Raw genomic sequence first — 19135 nt, 5'->3', positions numbered from 1 at the left:
TTAGCTGCTCATCAAAGCTGGGCCTTCAGAATTTCTGTTTTATCTTAACTTTGCAAGAGGAAAGTACCTCGTTTCATCTTCCTACTCAAGAATCACTCCCTCATTCCCCAGGCTTTAGTGCCATCCATATGTTGAATTATAATGGGAAATAAATAATCAATCAAAGGTATGAGGGCCTAGATATCCTTAAGTGGCCCCTGTAGAAAAAGAACTTCTTTCTTTGCATATTCCCTTTAAGTAATGCATTTATTCATTCGTTGGAATCCTCCATTCAGCAAGCATATTGGGACCCACTGTATACCAGGCCCTAGGTATGGTGGACACAGAGAACTACATGTGCAGGGCGAGGTGGCCCCAGGCACACTGGGCATCATGCTCCATCTAAAAAGGGCAGCGACTCCCCAGCTCTAGCCAGTGGTTGCCAAATGGCAGTGCTGGCCAACTGTGGCCAGAAATTCCCATATTTTAAGAGAAGCCAGAAGTCCAGCTTTCAAATGGAATTGCTTAATTTTCAAATGTGGGCAATTTGTAAAAGTAATGTGTGGGCCAGAAATATACATATGTACTCTGTGGTCCAAAGTGATAGTGTGCCATCTTTTTCTAACTGCTGGTCTGACTGGGTCACCTGGGAATCATTCAGTAATACCTTGTCTCCATTCAGACTAAAATTCCTTTCCATCCCATCATCAGTACAAGATTTTCACTAGCTCCTCTGTGTTCTGAAATGCCACCAGGCACAGTTCAGGCTCTGCCCAGCTACGTGGTGTTGTAAACAGGGAGCGGGGGAGTCCCGGTAAATAACCAAAGCATGATTAGAATAGTGTGGGAGATGATTAGACTTTATGAGCTGTAGATTAGTTATTTTGACACTCAGTATTGGTACAGCATAAAAAGGTAATGTTTCTCTGTCTGTCTGAAGAATGGTTTATGGTTTACAGGAAATCTTAACTCTTTTTTAAAATTTTTAAATTTTTTTTAATTAATCTTTCTTGAGGGGGGATTAAGTTTATTTATCTATTTATTTAATGCGGCTCTGGGGCTTGAACCCAGGACCTCATGTACGCTAGGCATACACTATACCACTGAGCTATACCCTCCCCATCTTTACTCCTAATTGATCTTTAACTTCTATGGGGGTTTTTGAAGTGACTATTTTTGACATTTATAAATGAAGAACTCTTACAGTCAGAAATCATGTTGGCTGGGCACATGCGCTGTGAATCTGGTCTAATAAAGCAGTTGACCCTTATGCAGCCAAAAAAAGAATGTGAATTCAATGTGCATGTGATATTAGTTAGATGGGCTTTTGTTATACTGGTTTAATAAAGCAGTTGACCCCTGTTCAGCCAAGAATGGAATGTGAATTTAATGTGCAAATCGTATCAGTGAAATGGACTTTTCTTTTGTTATAACTCAAAACCTTTGTCCAAAAGAAATTCATATGTAGCTAGAATGAGAGAACTGCAAGTCTGTCTATTATGGAATCAAACTTTTTATTTAAATCTTGCCCAGTGTGTTTGTATTCATTGCCTTTCACTGAACTCTACGATCTTTTGGGAAACACACACACACACACACATACAGACACGCACACACAAATTAACCTGTGGGCTCTTCCATCTACTTGAACCTTTAGTTCATCTGACAGATGTGTGAAATGGAATGCCAAGAACTCCCTCATGTCTTCTCTGCATGTGCAGATGCTAAAGAGTGCACATGAATCCAGCTCAAGCTGGCTTTGACTCACCCTTGAAATTTTTCCATTGCGGACACTTTTAACAAAGATAAGACACTCTGGTCTGGAACTTCTCTCTGGTTGCAAAATGGAAACATATCTGCAGAGTTGCAAAAGCAGAGGCATTTTTTAGCTCACAAAAAGCTAATAAAGTCAAACTTTTATGTCCCATTTCAGTAACACAGCTAGTCACCCTAAATGAGTATATGTTAAAGTTCAGAAGGTCTGATGTTACATTTTAATAGTACAACACCAACAAAAAAATGGTTTTTGCTTGGGGGGCTCCCGGTCATTCAGATAGGATTTTAGTAAGTGTCTTTTCTTGGGGATACTTGTTCTGAGTAATGCACAAAGTTGAAAGTCCAAATTAAGTAAGTGAGATCAGATGCCAGTGAGGAAAATGAAGAAGGTTGTGGGTGTACAGTGAATCAGAAAGGACCATGTTTGGTTCGAGGCTCGGTTGATAAAGGCATAAGGAAATGAGCAGTTGGCAACAAGCACCAGGGGCAAACCCACCTCGGTGACCAACTCAGGAAACAGCCATGGCCCAACAAAATGGTCAGTCTGCGGAGGGAGACCCGAGTCCATGACATTAGGTCATTTAATATGTTTAAATCTGTGGCCTTAATGCATTCTTCCTTCTTATTTGGCAGTGGAAATCCTGACTGCTCGTCAAAAGAAAGCAGAAGAACTAAAGAGACTTACTGATCTAGCCAGTCAGATGGCAGAGATGCAGCTGGCCGAACTCAGGGCAGAAATTAAGGTCAGTTCTAAAATATCACAGCCTGAACCCCGTGCCAGGGTTCCGATCCCCATTATGTCTGTTCTGCATCCAGAAGGTGCAGCTCTCTGAGGATCTAACATCATACACCCAGCTCTCTTTCACAGGGTTGAGGTACAGAAAACAGAAGGGGAAAGAACCACCTAATCACTGTATGTCAGTATACTGTGGGCGGAAGGGAGATGTCATTACAGAGGAGACGTACACGCTGTTTTTTTCGTCAGTGGAACTGACCCAAATAAAATGTATTCAGGTATAAATTATAGCGGGGCTGGGAGCCATTATTTTTACCGTGTGTAATTTATGTGTAGGTACATAAACGCACACACACATGTGGACACACACTAAGTATAAACTTGGTATAACAGTAAGGAGTCTAAAGAATGCACAATATGGGGAGACTTCTATATCCTTTTCCATCTTACTTGCTCTTTTATTAAGAAGACCACCCACAAATCTGTGTTTACTGGATTTCTTCAGTTGCACGCAACAGAAAGTGCCGCTGGGTCGCCTCGAGAACAAGCAGGAGTTGAAAGAGTCTGAGCGTAGCTCACCGAAGCAGAGCGTGCTCTGGAGACTGGAGGCTCCAGGCAGAGCCTCAGGCGGCCACCTGGCTGACGTAGGCAACGTGACTACCACACACCCTCCAGGGTACCCTCCGAGCCAGTGCCCTCCAGATGTCACCACCCCTTGTGCCACCCCACTTGATTCATATGCCACAGAGAGAGATTCTGATCGATCGGCCTCCATTTGGGTCACATAGGTCTTGATTGACAGACCCACCAGTGCTGCGAATCTTCGAAACTGCGTTGGGGCACAGTTACCAGGAGGAGAAGTTGTTACCAGAAAGGCAAAAACGAGTATCTACAGCCAAATAGGAAGAAGCTACAGTTTATACATTTTCCTTTATCCTCTTTTACCCCAGTGTACTGTGTGTACGTACATGCACACGTACTCCAGCTTCTGGCCGACTCCCAGGGGACCAGCATACTTTGCAGACACAGTCACTACTGGCTTTATAAGTAGGACTGTCTGCTCATCCCAGCATAAAACTGGTTGAATATGATAGAAGGTGGCAGGTGATTTTTCCGTCCCCACCATCCTGGTTTCATCCATGAAAGGCAGCCCCTTGGGGATGAGGACCTCCCCTGAGGGTCCTGAGAATTTCCAGAGACCTTTTCCTTCTCACCTGCTCTCCTGTTCTTTGTTGCCTCCACAGTCAGTTGCAGTTTCCTCGTGACTAGTCTTCCTGCCTCCACTGTCTCCTTCCAGCCCAGCCATCCACCCTAAGACTGGAGTCATTTGAGCAGATGTGGTCTCCCCTAGTAGGGTTTACTCTTCCCCTTAGAATAAAACCCACCACTGGAACACCAGCATATATATTCCAGTTTTCATCTCCGCCTTGTTAGAACATCAAGTGCGGAGTATGAAGTTGCCAGCTTCCTGGTCTATTGAAATTGACTCATCTTCCAACTTTTATTTCTACCCATCAAAATCCCACTTATTGTACAATGGCTAATAGCACAGGCTTTGGAGTGAAATGGTCCAGATCCTGCAACCTTGGATAAATTAAATATTCTCTTAGATTCTTAGAACCTCTATTCCCCCTCTGTAAATTGGAGTTCATAATAGTACTGATTTCATAATAATATGATCAGATGAAAATGAGATTATCAGTTAAGAATTTGGCCCATATCTGATAAGTATTCAATATTTTTAAATGTTCCAGATCAAATGCTTCCTCTTACATAACTCTTTCCCCATTCTCCTCAATAGGAAATAATTTCTTCTCCTTTTTTATTCCTAAAGCACCTACCACATTCTACCTTATATTGTTTTTAGTGGTATCTGTCTCTCTTGGCATGTGGTAAACTTGCGGAGGGACTGAGTCATAGTTATTTCTGTATTTCTCACTCTGTCATCTACATAGATCTTAATTTTAAATGAATTGAAAAGGAATCTCTTTCCCACTTCCTTTAACAGCACTTGAAATTCTACCATTCAAGATAATGTTTTCTAGATACTAAAGGCTTTTTGAACTTCCTGGTTTCCTGTTAAAATGGAGACGGACGTCTAGGTGGAATGACATGCTTTCCCATAAGGGGTGATACCTTAGCAGGCCGTTGACCAGACCGGGAAGACTGCCGAAGGCAACCCAAAAGCTTGCACCAGGACACCAAGTGCTAGGAGTAGAAGGAGGTGTGGGTGCTAAGAGGTTAAGCAGATGAGTCCTGTATCACAGGTTTGTCTGAGCCCTGGCAGGGGAAAGAGAGGACCCATGTATATTCCCAGAACAAGAAGATGATCGTGCCCCTGGCAGGTCAAAACCAAACTGGCTTTAATGGAGCCTCCCAGTGACGAGCCGGCGAGCCTCTCCACGTGGGGATGCTTTACCACCGTCAGTGGTGGCAGAAGAGCGGAGCGGATGATCTGCAGCACGCCTCTGTCATTTCTGTAATCCTGGGGCTCCTGTCTCTTCCCTACAGCACTTTGTCAGCGAGCGTAAATATGATGAAGAGCTCGGGAAAGCTGCCCGCTTCTCCTGTGACATTGAACAGCTGAAGGCCCAAATCATGCTCTGCGGAGAAAGTGAGTTTTGCATACTTGCTAAATAATTCTGTGTGAGTGAGCTTGGTGCTATTTGGAGTTACTATCAGAAATGTCAGGTGTGCGGTCCCCCAGGGGGCTAGAGTGAGGTCTAAAGAGATTTAATGATCTAAGGTCGTGACACCAGTCACTGGAAATGTCAGGATTTGAACTTCGAGTCTTCAAATGCCACCACCCATCAGTAAATCCCCAGGATTTATTAAGTGGAACAGAACGGGTCAACTAGTTTATACCTTTTGCAAACTTTTCTTAAGCACGGCCAGATCCACTGTCTCTCTGATTTCAAACAGCCTGGTTCTATAGAGACCCGTTCCACTGAGAGTGAGTCTCCCTAATAAGTCTGGGGACAATAGGCTATTGTCATGAAGGGCCTGGCTGTCGCACATGCGCGCGCGTGCGCGTGCGTGTGTCCTCAGCAGTGCCCTAGCCTCTTTCTTAATTAGAGCAGCTAATGTGCAACCAAATTGGCTGATCCTTTTCTCCCGACTCCAGCCCACCCACCAGGGGAGGAGGGAACAAGCACTAAAGTGGCTTCAAGGAGGCAAGAAGGACTGGTGAAGGACACAGACTATCCATAGCCTCGTAGGGGGCTGAAAAATTGAGATTTGGCTGCTCCTTTTTTTTCAAAGTGGAAATTGCTTTTTTTCCCTTGAGTAAGTGTATAAAATATAAGCTTGATCTAAAAATTACAAAACTATATTAAATAGAACATGACATTACTTTTGTGGCCTCTCCACACTTTTTATGCACATATAATCTGTGTGTGAGTTATGTATTATATTTAATTACTACTTCTCATCATTTACTATGCTACACGACACACAGAGTAATATAATTTGCTTTTATAGTTTCGCAATATATGGTTGACATTTTTCCATGTCCATCTATTTAACCCATAAATTATTTAAATATAATTTGACACAATCAGTCCCTTGATTGTGGACATTTAGGTTGCTTCCAGTTTTTCATTATCAAAACAACACTGCTGTGAGCACCTTTGTTCACATATCATTGGCAATTATCTTATTTTCTGCCTGCCTTTCTTTTAAATTATTTTCTATTTTCTTTTTTTTTCTGTACACCCCCCCTTTATGAAAGAATCTACCCCATTTGCCGTTCTCCATCCCCAGATTCTGCCCCATCTCTTAAAAACTGGACTGCCTGATTCACAGGTGGAAATTTAGCTGCCCATTCTAGTCTCCACTTCAGCCTGACGATGGTTGAGACCCTGGTGCCAAGTGACTCCCACCCTCGGAGGAGGGGAGTATGGTGCAGCGTCACCTGCTCTCTGGAGCACTTCCAGTGCCATCTAGTGGTTGGAACCATCCCTCACCAAACTCCAAGTGTCCACCTTGGAAGACAACCTCCGGTGTTGGAGACAGGAGTCCTCGGAAGGCCCTTTTCTTCTCAGCTTTGTTGAGAACACATTGAAAGCCCACAGCTCCTGAACTGGAAATAGCAATGACCCCTACAAAGCTGCACCTAGTAAGCATGAGAGCCCCTAAAGTCCCCTGGTCATGTTTGGACAGCCCCCAACATGAAATGAAGGAACTGGCGATACATCCCTGTCCTTTCCATTTCTGACGTTCAGTGATCCCTACTCATCACTCCAAATCCTCAGAAAGAATGCTAGGATTAAGTCTGATCCAACACAGGTAGCAGAGAAAATTGCTTTTAAAAACTGGTGACAATTTTTTAAGATTCAAAGGTCTTGCTGCCCTGCCTGGCAGTCAAATTCTGGTGAACTTTGAGAGGGAAGTCATGACTCTGTCCTTGAACTGATTCCCTCCAGCCCAATTCAGCATAATCACATAGAAATCATCGCATCAAAAACCACCCTTTTCAGATCCAGCAGGAAGGGTGATAAACATTGAACAGACCCGCCTGAGCCCTGCTGGGGATCTGTCTGACTAGCCTGCCTTGACTTTAGCACTGGAATTGTTACAGATTTGCAATGGGGCTGAAGGAAACAGAGTTGATAGAAGGCCAGATAACGTGGCTCTACAGGAATATAGAAGATGCCTGGGGACATCTTTGGGTCTGGAAGGCCTGGCCCCAAGGTCGGCAGATGTGCAGTACCCCAGGGTGACAGAATTCCTGACACCCAATATCACCCCATTCCCATAGTCTTAGAACATCGTGACTCTGACAGGCCAAGTATCCATGTACCTCTCGGTGTTTCTGTATCCCTGCGATACCACCTGGTCCAGAGATCTGACAAGGACAGCAAGAACGGGTTTGGTAATAGGGAACCCGGAGGCAGGGCCCATTTATGGGCAGGGCCGAGAGGACACCTCAGGATTTCATTTTCCTTCTCCCCATGGTGGTTCTTGGCCTAAGGAATAATATCAAAGTTGCTCAGATGGGTCTTATTTCCTACAAATGTATCTCACCAAGGTGCTTTTACAAATAACATCTTCCAAAAAAAAAATTAATGTTTTTATGACGCTTCTGCCGGTTGCTCCATCTCCTGAGGGGTTACTGAGGCAGCCGTGTGCGTGGCACAGCCCCTGACCCCAAGCGCTTTCTTGTTGCAGTTACACATCCAAAGAACAACTATTCCTCAAGAACTCCCTGCAGCTCGCTACTGCCGCTGCTCAACGCTCACGCAACCGCCTCTGGAAAACAGAGCAACTTTCCCCGAAAATCATCCAATCACAACAAGCCCTCCGAGGGTAAAGCAGCAAACCCAAAAGTGGCCAGCAACCTTCCCAGCGCCGTCGACAGCTCCCACCAGGCCGTGCCAGCTGCTAAGCAGGTAAACTCCTCCTCCGGGAAGGCCACTCTGCACTGCCTCCAGGTGTCCTGCAGAACCTGGTGCGCGGTGCCTGGGAAAGAAAGCAGAGGAAGGAAAGGGCAACTGCCAGTCACAGCCAGGCTCCGCCCGCCCCCAGCAGCAGCCTGACCTCGGGAGCCTCCACGGCCTGACGGGCCTCACAGAACTCCCCTGGTCCTGCCAGTCCCCATTTCCTAGGCGGTTTCCCCTGTGGAGGAAGTGGTCATGCCTTGAGTGCCACCATCCCCATGTCCCCACATATGGAAGGGACACACACAGACATGGGATCAAGATTCAGAACTTGGCTTCTGACATATTAGTGCAAACAAATCTGGCATGTTTTTTTAAGATCCTTTAATTTATCAGTAAGAGGCCAAAGTTAGTTCAAACCGCTCTTTTGATGTGGAGGGTATAGCTCAGTGGTAGACCATATGCTTAACATGCACGAGGTCCTAGGTTCAATCCCCAGCACCTCCATTAAAAAATAAATAAGGGCTGAGGGTATAGCTCAGCGGGTAGAGAGTGTGCTTAGCATGCACGGGGTCCTGTGCTCCATCCCCAGTTAAATAAAAAATAATAAATAATAAGTAAATAAATAAACCTAATTACCACCCCCCCAGAAAAATTCTTTCACCTCTTAGGTTTTCAGTAAAAAAATATATTTCAAAATGATGTTATTAATTCTTATCTACTACAAACCCTGAACACTGATGTATCCAGAGGGTAGCCTCTCTCCTTCTGCTTCTCCACTATATCCTTGAAAAGTGATTTCCCCCTTATCGTCAGAGAATGACCAGGAAATGGGACTTGATGCTTCAGGAGTTGGGTGTATTCTAAAGATATTTCTCATGATCTTTAAGAAAGAGAGCTTGAATAAGGAGACATTTTTTTAAAGCATTCCAAAATGTTGGTTTTCTAACAAATGCCCTGTTGGGTTCTGTGGCCTTGCTCTCAGAATTCTCATTAGTGAGGCTGACAGGCATTTCTCTGGCCCCAGATGTCTTCATGAACTTGAAAGCAGCAGTTTGGCAAGGAGTATTTCATAGATTCATATCCAAGATCATAATCAAATCTGTTTTACTTTTGGTCTAAATACATCTTCACAGCTTTTGTTCTTTGCTCATTATTAAACCCCATACTAAAATGAAGTCTAAAATTTAGTCTGAGTTTCTCTGTCACAGTTTCTTTAAAAACAAAGGAGACCAGCTCAAATGCTATCCATGTCGATACTTTTTCAGCTCACTGTTTTATCATTTTCAGCAAAGTATTTCAGGTGATGGCTCATTTAAGTTTAATGATGTATCTGAGCCGGGCAAAGGCCCTTGTGCTGGGCCCTGTGCTTTAGAGCAAACCCTGGTGGTCCGCCCCCAGTCGTGGCCCTCCCTGTAGAGCAAGACCAGGATGTGGCGACCCAGAATCCACACTCTCCCATCTGGGAAGTGCTCCAAAGACTGAAATTCTGTTCCCAGATGGCTCCAAGCCTACTCCAGGGCCTGTTTGGACTCCTGCCCTGGATGCTTCACCTTGAGGGCTGACCACACCACCAGTGTGCACACGCCGAGGCCCAAAGGGTGATGATTTGTGGGGGTGGGGACGAAGCTTAGGTGAGCAGGCTGGATGGTCCACGTCCCTGCGTGCAAGGCCCTGTCACAGTGTGGGATGGAGCCAGAGGTAAGAGAGGACGACTCTCAGGCCCAGAGTGTGTGGGCCGCCTTTGTACTCCTGCCCGGGACCCCAGTTACCCAGGGGTGGGTCTGCCCTGAACCGAGACCATCCAGTCCCAAGGCACAAATTAAGAACTTCACGTATTTGTAACTCACAAAATTACATGTTTTAGTAATAGAGGTTTGATTTTTCAAACAAGGTCTGTGTTTATATAACACCCTACTTAGGAATCTAGTCGGGAGGGCATATGTGAAGTGGAAATGACTCCCCCATTTTCTAACTGTAGACCTTGAGCAAGTCCTTTATCCTCATCTATAAAATGAAACACGGAATAGCAACTCTCTTGAAAGGTGACTGCAATGATAAATGAGGTGACTCATGGTCAAGTACCTGCTTGGTGCCTGGCACACTTAAGCACTGAAGAGCTATTGACCTCAAGGAGTTCAGAAACTGTCCTTTATACCAGGACACCCAGGCTAACCCATCACTTCCTTTTTACTCATCCATTTATATTCTTGGTTGCTGATTTGTTGAAGGTTGCTAGGTTTTCAGTCTGATGCAAAACTCACTGGCTGAGAACTGTAGAACGTTTAGAAAAAAGAACTAATTATCTCTATGAAAATACACATTACCATTATATCTCACTGAGATCTACCAGCGCCACCTCATCCCTGTGTTTACCCAAGATGATATTTCTGAACTACGGTATTTGTTTTGAAATAAAATAGAAAAGCTGCTTTAGAGGAGAAAAATTACAAACAGAATTTTACGTTTTTCTTCCTATGTGTAATGAGAATTCCTATACGTAGTCTATACAGAATGTCCCGGAAATGTTTACGGTAGAGAATCATCCTTTCCCTGCCTCTTGTGTTACATTGCATTCTGTTTTATTTCGGGCACACTTTATGGGTTTTATTTGGCCTGGTTCTTGAGTTGTCTGTCTTACACTTCTGTAACCTCTCTTGCGACATCAGTGGAGTTCCATTTACAAGGCAGTCCACTGTTCTTTGAAGCCTGAGGATTTAATCAGCTTGACCTCATTTGCATGTTGTCCCATCCTTCTGGGGTGTAAGCAGGCTCACTTGCAGCTTAGAGGTTTGGTTTCCCTCCCTCATGTCTACTGATGTCATCTGGGGTTTGTCGGCGTCTAATACCTACCTCTTCTCTTTTCGTTTTTTTTCCCTTTGGTAGAATGGGTCTTCTAGCCAAAGACGAAGATTTAATCCGCAGTATCACAACAACAGGCTCAATGGGTCTGCCAAGCCACAGGGCAGCGGTCACGAGCCCGAGCCGATGGGGAAGGGCGGCAGCCGCCACGAACACAGGAGACAGCCCCACAACGGCTTCCGCCCCAAAAACAAAGGCGGCGCCAAAAACCCAGAGGCCTCGTTGGGGACCAAGACCCCTGAGGCCCCGGCCCATCCGGAAAAGCCCCGGCGAAGGCAGCACGCTGCAGACAGCGCAGAGGCCAGGCCTTTCCGGGGGAACGTGTCCAGGGTTTCCCAGTGCAACCTCTGCCCCACGAGGATAGAAGTTTCCACAGATGCCGCTGTTCTCTCCGTCCCAGCTGTGACGTTGGTGGCCTGAGAGAGGGGAGGAAAAAAAAAAAAAGCAGTTTTCACTCAGTTTCGGTTCCCTGCCCGAGGTGCTGACCCAGTTCGCTGCCAGAAGAGAGTCCATCCAAATCTACAAACCCCGAACGGCCGTGTCATCCTCTCTTAACCATTTTTACTAATTCTAATAATCAGCTCTAGCTTGCTTCATAACTTTCATGGCTTTGCTTGATCTGTTGGCGCTTTTTCTCATCCAGACATTGCAGCATTTTAGCCAGGCAGTATTTACTCATTTGTTAGGAAAATCAACGTGTGGCTGAAGGTCAGAGGCTCAGTAGCAACCTATGTTGTAGCAGTGATGTCAGTCCATTGATCGTCCTTAGAGAGTTAAAGTTGGAAAAAAGAATTCTTATTGATCAGACAAACATGATCTGCTGAAGACACATGCGCTTTTGTAGAATTTAACATCTGGTGTTTTTCTGAAATATATATATATATACATATATTGCTTTATTTGAAACAAATTAAAATATGCTGCATTTGACACCTGGCTTGTTTTTTATTTGTTTGTTTGTTTGTATCTTGTAATTGTTGCCCACTTTATAATTAAATGTACTGTGTAGTGCTTTTAAGAAAACTCTAGAGGTTGGGGCACAGAGCTCTGTACAGTATCGTTTCTCTCGGGACAAGTAGCCTTTCAGACAAGATCATGCCTCACAATGGCCCTGCCAGTACATTACACACATTACAGATGGATGTGTACCCCAGCCATCTTAGACACTATGTGATAGTTTGGAAACTTTGGTTGCAGGTAACATAAACCTCGGCGCAGGCTAGTTTAAACGATAAAGAAAATGTATTGGTTCGGTGGCTGAAAAGCCCAGCATCAAAGTCTGCCTTGGGTCCAGCTGGATCAGAACTCCTGCTCCTTTCTCTTGATTATCTCAGTTCTCCCTTCCTCCTCAGGCTGACACTATATTCAGAATGGTGGCAAACAGCTGCCTCCCTCCTAAGATTCACATCCATCCCCACACTGTCCAGAAGAAAAGAGAAGCTCTCAAGGTAGCATCCACAGGGAGCAAGGGTCTTTCTCAGAAGTCCCAGCAAGGGTCTTGCGTATCGTTGGCCCAGACTGCTGGTAGGTGGGTCCCTAAACCAATCATCAAAGTTGAGGAGGGAGCAGCAAATGAGATGTGCTAATTAGCGTAGACCAATCAGAGCCCACCCCCAGAGATGGGACTGGCGGGCTCCCCAGAAGCACAGGGATTGTGTGGAGAAGGGGTCCTGTTACTTGAGGAAGGGAGAATGGATACGGGGGGGCACACCCCAAGTAGCCCCAAGTTCTCGGTCTTTAAGTGTAGGACAGCTCCCTTTGACCACTGCTTCCATCGAACTTACATGTGTCCTGCAGATTTGTTGGCCTCTTTCAAGTTCAAACGCTTATTTTCAGCTCAATGTTAACATTTTTTCTGGCAGCCCAGGTTCGATGGTTCTCTTCCACAGAGCAGCCTTCAGCAGCTGAGCCTGCACACCACGCAGGCATCCATTTCTTCTTTTGCCAAGTGCAGGAGGATGTTTGCTCTCTCTGGAGAGAACTTTCTGAGGTCTCTGGGTGTACCCAGAGATTTAATAGGAATTTTAAATGTTAAGTCACATTCTGGGAAGGAAGGAAGAGTTGTTCCTTCAAATAAGAAAGATAAATGTTCAAGACTGCAATCCCTGTTTATTCCATCTGAGGCCCTGGATTTATATTTTACAAGACAGAAAAGACTTTCACAAATTTTGTGTACTAAGATTTGGCTCGCCACAGAAGAATGTCAGTTTAAATGTGACAGCTTTAAAGATGAGTCAGATGGTTCTTGCAACAGGAAAACCATGGGTTTGGCAGGTCAGGAGCACACCTGCCTTTGTCAGGGGTGGACCTCCCCACCCTCAACCTGCTCATGCTGCTCTCGGGGTTAAGAAAGCTCACTTGCATTCCTAAGCACATAGCAAACGCTCCCAGGTCACTGAAAAGAAACAAAAAAGAATGCTAAAAATTATTCAGACCTGTTTATGTCTGTTTCCTAGATTTTGCCTTTCCTGTAGACCCTGGGCATGTAAACATTTACCAGTTTGCATTTTTGAAATGGTAATTTTAATATTTTACTGCCAGGGTCAGACCACTGAAGTACTACAATATACATCTCCATCTGTTCTGGCGGAATCATTGATTTCTAGTGATACTAGAAATCTGGGTTGAATTCTGCCATTCTTTTAGAATGTTTTAAACTTCTTCACAATATGAATCCATGGGCTATGAGCACTCTAATCTCTCTACTTAATGTACAATAGCCACAAGAATGGATTCTTCTCTCTCAAGCATTTCTCTAGGAGAGGTTAAAACATTCCGATACCCAGGAAGGTTAAATAACTTCAAAACTCACCTATATTGTACCACCAAGACTCCATCTGTTAAATGCAAATCTCCCTGTTGGGTTCCCAATTACATTCCAAATTTACATTTCATCTGAGAATCTCTACATACTCCAGCTCTGCCCAGTGGAGTCTATTCTAGGGGTGCTGAATGCAGCGAGGCTCAGAGGTTAAACACAAGTTGGCACAAAATTCACCCTCAAGAAGGGCCGGACAAGAGTTTGTGGGGGAGAAACACACAGACTATGTCTAATTGAAAGCTCAGTTCACTCGCACTTCAATTCTGCTGACATCAGAAAAAGAGATTCTAAGTTGACCTTCTTAGGGAAGCATGATATTAAGGGGAAAAGTTAGCAGAGCAAAAGTGACTTGCAGATTTTTGCCAAAGTAAGATTTGGGGGTTCTGACTCTGAAAGCCTCGATCTCGATTTAACCAGAAGAGGGAATCCAGGGCCTGGACAGTTCTCTTCCTAGGGCAAGGTGGGGCAGGTAGGGTGGGGGTGCGGGGAGAAGGGGGAACAGCAGAGATAAAAAGGGAGATGCTGAATTCAACACTACCTACGACTATGCTTTCTCCTGTCCTCCATCCGCCTCTTTCCATACTGTATCCTAGGCTGCCTTTTTAGAGTTCCCTCTTGTGTCTACAGATGGTAACACATCCAATTCTCAGCAAACATTCTAGTGACAGCATCCTCAAAATATGTAATGGTACCTTTTTTTTTTTAATACCACACTTGCTTCAAAGCGAGTCCAGATCTAAAATTCAGGCACAGGTGAGCTAGGATTCCATATTGCCCCAGGTGCCAAAAACCAAAGTAAATGAGAAAGAAATAGTCCCTTGATCCCAAATTTCCTAAAATGCTAAAATAGCAAAAGAAAGTAATAATTAATAAAATAATTATTCAAGTGACTAATACATTGCTCCAGCACTTTCTTAAAAGTACTGAGCCATCTTAACTGCTCTACTGTAGTGAGGAAAAAATATGAAGAGTTGCTAGGTCCCGGGGATTTCCTATGTTACCTCGGAATTTGAGGTGCAATTTTAATACTACTTGTTACAAACTGTTACAAGGCTTTTTTCCCCCCATTCTTTTGCTTTTGCCAACAAACCTTTATAAATCCTAAGGGAGTTTTCTGTCTATTCTTGTTTTCCAAAAATCAGGTCCCCAATCCTTGGAGGCAGATCAGCTCAAACCAGAGTTTAATCTCATTACAGCTGCCCCTCAGGCAAAGACACCCCCATCTGGATCCAGTCATGCCATCTGAGAAACACACAAGGTTCTTACAAATTCTTTTTGGTGGTTGACTTTCAGAAGCCCCCTTGTTTGTGAACTCTGCTTCTTCCTACAGCTCAGAAGAGGTTTCAGTGCTACCACTAAGTTCAAGCTTCACAGGAGAAATTCCCACACAGTTTTTAAAGTAGAAATAAATTCAAAGGCAAAGTTGTTTATTTGCCTGAAAGAGTATGTAGATTTCTGTATATATATATTTCTTTTTCAGAATCATGACCGTAACAATGACCAAAAAATATCTACAGAAAATAAATGTAAAAAGCTCTTCCTGTCAAAAACAGAAAACTAACCTATTTTTAACTTAAGTTTGAGTTTAATTTACCTATTCCTAGTCTTGTGAGAGAACACATGCTTTCTGTAAATTATTATCTTTATGTAACAAGCTGGCTAGTAACCTCATTACCGCTCTGCTAGTGCCTGACACACAGTAGGTACTCAATAAATACAAGGAAGAGAGCAGATATGAAAGAATAACCAACTCTAATACCCCTAGAAAAGTCTGGAGTTTGAATGGCTTGGGCGAAATAACACAGTAAGTCAATTCTAAAGAAGATGGGAAGAGAGCAGAGCAGCTAAATTTCTGACCCTGGTGTACACTGCCTGGATTCACATCCCCCTCCCCCCACCCCCTGGCTGTGTAAACTTGGGCGTATTTCTAAACATCTCAATACTGCAGTTTCCCCGTGGGTAAATGGGACTAGTAACTACCCCTTGTCACAAGAAGTGAATAAGTTAATATTTGCAAAGCACTTAGAGTAATACCTGACACTTTGTATGGAGACAGGAACCACAGAGTAATTTGAAAGGGGACACTTTAAAAAGTATATGGGGAAGCTTTAGAGAAAGAGAAATTTATGTATATATGAAGTAGTAATTAGTAATGGGGCTAGCTACCAAAGAAAACAGGAATAGCAGATACTAGAACAGTTACTACTAGAGCTTGAGGCAGAGGAAAGAATGTTTGGGAGAGCCCCCCACCCCCACTCACCCCTACCCCTAAGGCTGAGATTCTGACCTTGTTGGGGAGGGTGTGACCGTGGCCCACTAGACGCCAAGAAGCTCACTGCGGTGCCGGCAAGCAAGAAGCCCCCACAGGGCACTGGAGAACCAGGGAGATTTCCTGGAGGAGCTGGCCAGCTTGCCAGGCAACCATCCGCAGGGGTGCCACTGAACTCCCTGGTGATCTTGCAGGGGCACCAGGAAGCCTCCTGCGGGAGTGTGGTTGAATTTTCTGGAGATCCAGCAGGGACTGGAAGCTGCTCCTGATGACACCTGGGCCTCTGGGGGGATCCTACACCCCAACAAAGCACTCACTACAGGAGTAAGAACACAGGGACACACACTGATCAGGAAGAAGCCCTTTCCTCCCACAGTGACCTGTCAGTGGCAAAGCCAGCTGGCTAAAAGGAAGTGCTTGGGAGGTCCAGCTCCCGGATCACAAGCAGGACAGTGAAGAGTGGACTTGGAACCAAGAGGCAAAGAGTCGCTCCCTGGCACACCCTTAGAAAGCACTGTAACAGTATTTGATAAACAAATCCTAGCTCTGCACACAGACACCTCTATGTCCCATCTGGCTCATCTCTGGGAGGAATGTCGAGCTCCCACAAGAAAGGGCCTAAAATAGTGCTTAAGGGCCTGGACTCGAGGAAGATGACATGCATGTGAATCTTGCCCTTGCCTCGTACTAGATGTTAGGCAGCTTAGCAAACCTCTCTGTGCTTGTTTCTCCATCTGTAAAATGAGGATAGTAATAATACACCTACATCATAGGGGCTGCTGTATTAAATAAGTTAATATATAAAGGGCTTAGAACAGTACATCTTAGTCTTTATTAGGTGGTTGCTTGGTGAGAACAGCAAACAAACATGTTTCTAATATTAAATCAAAACCAGAAATATAAGGGAGAGCTAAAAGGATCAATTTTCTTTAATTGGCAGGCCAAGACATCCTTCCTTTGGTACCATCCTCCCCCTCAGTTCCCAGGGCTTCACTCCTGCCCATGACTGACAGCTCCATTGTTCTTTCACTCATCCACACCCTCCCTAATTAGGAGAGGCAGTTATTAAGTACTTTGGTCAGGTTAAGTCATCCAGCTAAAGCAATGGTTCTCAACTGGGAGTATTCGATTTTGTGTCTGCCTCCCACCCCCAGGAGCCGTTTGGAAGTCTGGAGACATTCTGATTATCACAACTGGGGCAGGGACGCTGCTCAACATCCCACAGTACACAGTGCAGTTGCCCACAATAAGGAATTAGCCAGTCCAAAGCATCAATACTTTGACGGTTGAAATACCCGGATCTGGAGGGCCCAAGGGATTTGGAGAAAGAAAAGAGAAACAGCAGATAAGCAAGGTCACGGTGCCTCGTTCCTCCTGCTACGCTGGGTTCCTGGTTGATTCAGGCTATGCTACAAAATCCAGACTGTCTGGCCCACAGCTGGAGTCTAAATGCACAATTTCTAATGTCCTTGGGCTATTCATGTCATCTACATTGAAGTTAAGTTCCTACCTCTTCCAAACCAAGAAATTAGGGCATAAGTTCTTGAAAGAGCTGCTATGAAGCAGAATGTCCAAATCTTTAAGATATCTTGGCAGAAGGAAACAATATTTGCCTTTTTCCAACTTTAACAAATATACTACCTTTTTCTTTCCATAAAGTGCTTTTTGCTGAAAACAAGTTTCTCTTCTAAGCTTCAGGCCCCCAAATTCATTCCTGGAGCTGAGCAAAATTTTACTAAGGTAATGAGGGCTTTAGGGTAAAAGAAGGGAAAGTATGAGAAGCAACATTGTAAAATGAAAAGTTGTTAAGTAAACAAGTAGGACAGAATACTGCCTGACAGTTACTGTAAAATTCTGTTTGTCTTAGCCACAGCCTACATCAGGAAGTGTCTAGCTAGCAAATATTAGATGTGTATGGGCTGTCTGAGGCAACACATGTGAACAAAATAAAATTAGCTTTTGTGTAACAATGTAAACCATGTGTAGCTCATGAGGCTGACGAGACTATAAGTGAAAACAGTCACTTTGAGGCTGCACCACCAACCAAATTCCATGAATATGAAGTTCGGAAAACAGCTGGAAACCACCGTGGGTTTTTTTTGTTTTTTGTTTTTTTCTGTTAGCTATTCATGCTGTTTCCTTTTCTGGCTGTACTGCATGCTTGAAATCCTGCATTTGATTTCATCTGATGGAAAACTGCAGCCCTCAAACACAGATCACTCATCCACTGTCCACTGGCTGAGAACTCAGCAACTTGTTGACAGTTTTCAAGGGAGAGTTTCAGCATATGGGAAAATGACAATATTTTCCAAAAAAGGACAGTATTTTCCATAATTAAAAAGTTCCTGGTTAACTGAGGGATACACATAAATCATTTAAAAATACTTTTCAGTTGCTATACTAGAAGCTCCTTCCCTTAATTTTATTAAATCCATACTTTCTACTTAGTATCTAACCAACATCCTACCAAATGTAGACTAAATCTAGTCAAAGGGATTGCAGGTATAAACAAGGCAATTCTTTGTAAGGCATCTCTGTTTATATAAACGTTAACCTTCTTCCCTTTACAGAACAGTTTACTACCATAAGGCTTTGTGCACATTCAAAATGCTATTTAAATAAAAATTCTTCCATGAACAATTTCTCAGGTAAAGACAAGTAGGCTTCTACATTAATTCCTTCTTTAGAAATCAAGGTAGAGTGGAGAATAATTATACTGTATTTAACCATAGACTGGGAAGTGAATCAACAATTTTTTTCAATGTTAGCACTTGCTAAGGAAACAACAGAGTTCAGTCTGTAAATGAAAAAGAAATTGCATCAGCAATTCTAGCAGGAGCACAAAGCCGGCTGCTTTTTTCCTTTCTCGGAAGTCAGGCAGCATCTGTCTGACCTCTGTGAAGTCTCATGATCCATGTCTCTGAACTACTTTGCAAAGCTGGACAAGGTACATACCTGTTATGGCCATTACTAGTGGCAATTGTGGTCAATAGCAATAATCACTGAATTAAGGAACTTCTACTAGCCACCTTCTTTGTTCTGACAGGATAAATTCTGCAAGGTTGGAAGTCAGTTTCTGCACCCCCTGAAGACTGCTACCAGACACATTTTATAAAATAATTGGGGCGGGGGGGATCTGCCCTAAGTGTCAGCAATTTACTGGAGGCCTGCTGTGTACCAGGCATTTCAAGTACAGAAGTGACAGAGAAGAAGTAACCTAGAAGACAGACATGTAATCTAATACATAATACCTTCCTGCTCAAAAACGTTAAATATTAAACAAATTCTCACTTTTACATCTACTTCTCCCCTCT

At 44.0% G+C, this 19135-nt stretch overlaps 1 protein-coding gene across 9 annotated transcripts in view; it reads left to right on the top strand.

Annotated features, from left to right (window-relative positions):
* The window catches only part of SPATS2L (spermatogenesis associated serine rich 2 like), a 157173-nt gene extending 145512 nt beyond the window's left edge, over positions 1-11661 (top strand). For all 9 annotated transcript variants that reach the window (XM_032480099.1, XM_032480098.1, XM_032480103.1 and 6 more), the window contains 4 exons: positions 2389-2498; positions 5003-5105; positions 7661-7881; positions 10756-11661. In XM_032480099.1, the coding sequence (XP_032335990.1) occupies positions 2389-2498; positions 5003-5105; positions 7661-7881; positions 10756-11151 (830 nt within the window). In that variant the 3' untranslated portion in view covers positions 11152-11661. The remainder of the gene's footprint in view (positions 1-2388; positions 2499-5002; positions 5106-7660; positions 7882-10755) is intronic.
* The last annotated feature ends 7474 nt before the right edge of the window (positions 11662-19135 follow it).

This window comes from Camelus ferus, chromosome 5 (assembly GCF_009834535.1).
Source record: "Camelus ferus isolate YT-003-E chromosome 5, BCGSAC_Cfer_1.0, whole genome shotgun sequence".
Taxonomy (NCBI): Eukaryota; Metazoa; Chordata; class Mammalia; order Artiodactyla; family Camelidae; genus Camelus; species Camelus ferus.
Note: the sequence above shows the minus strand (reverse complement) of the source record. Positions and strands in the feature narration are given on the sequence as shown.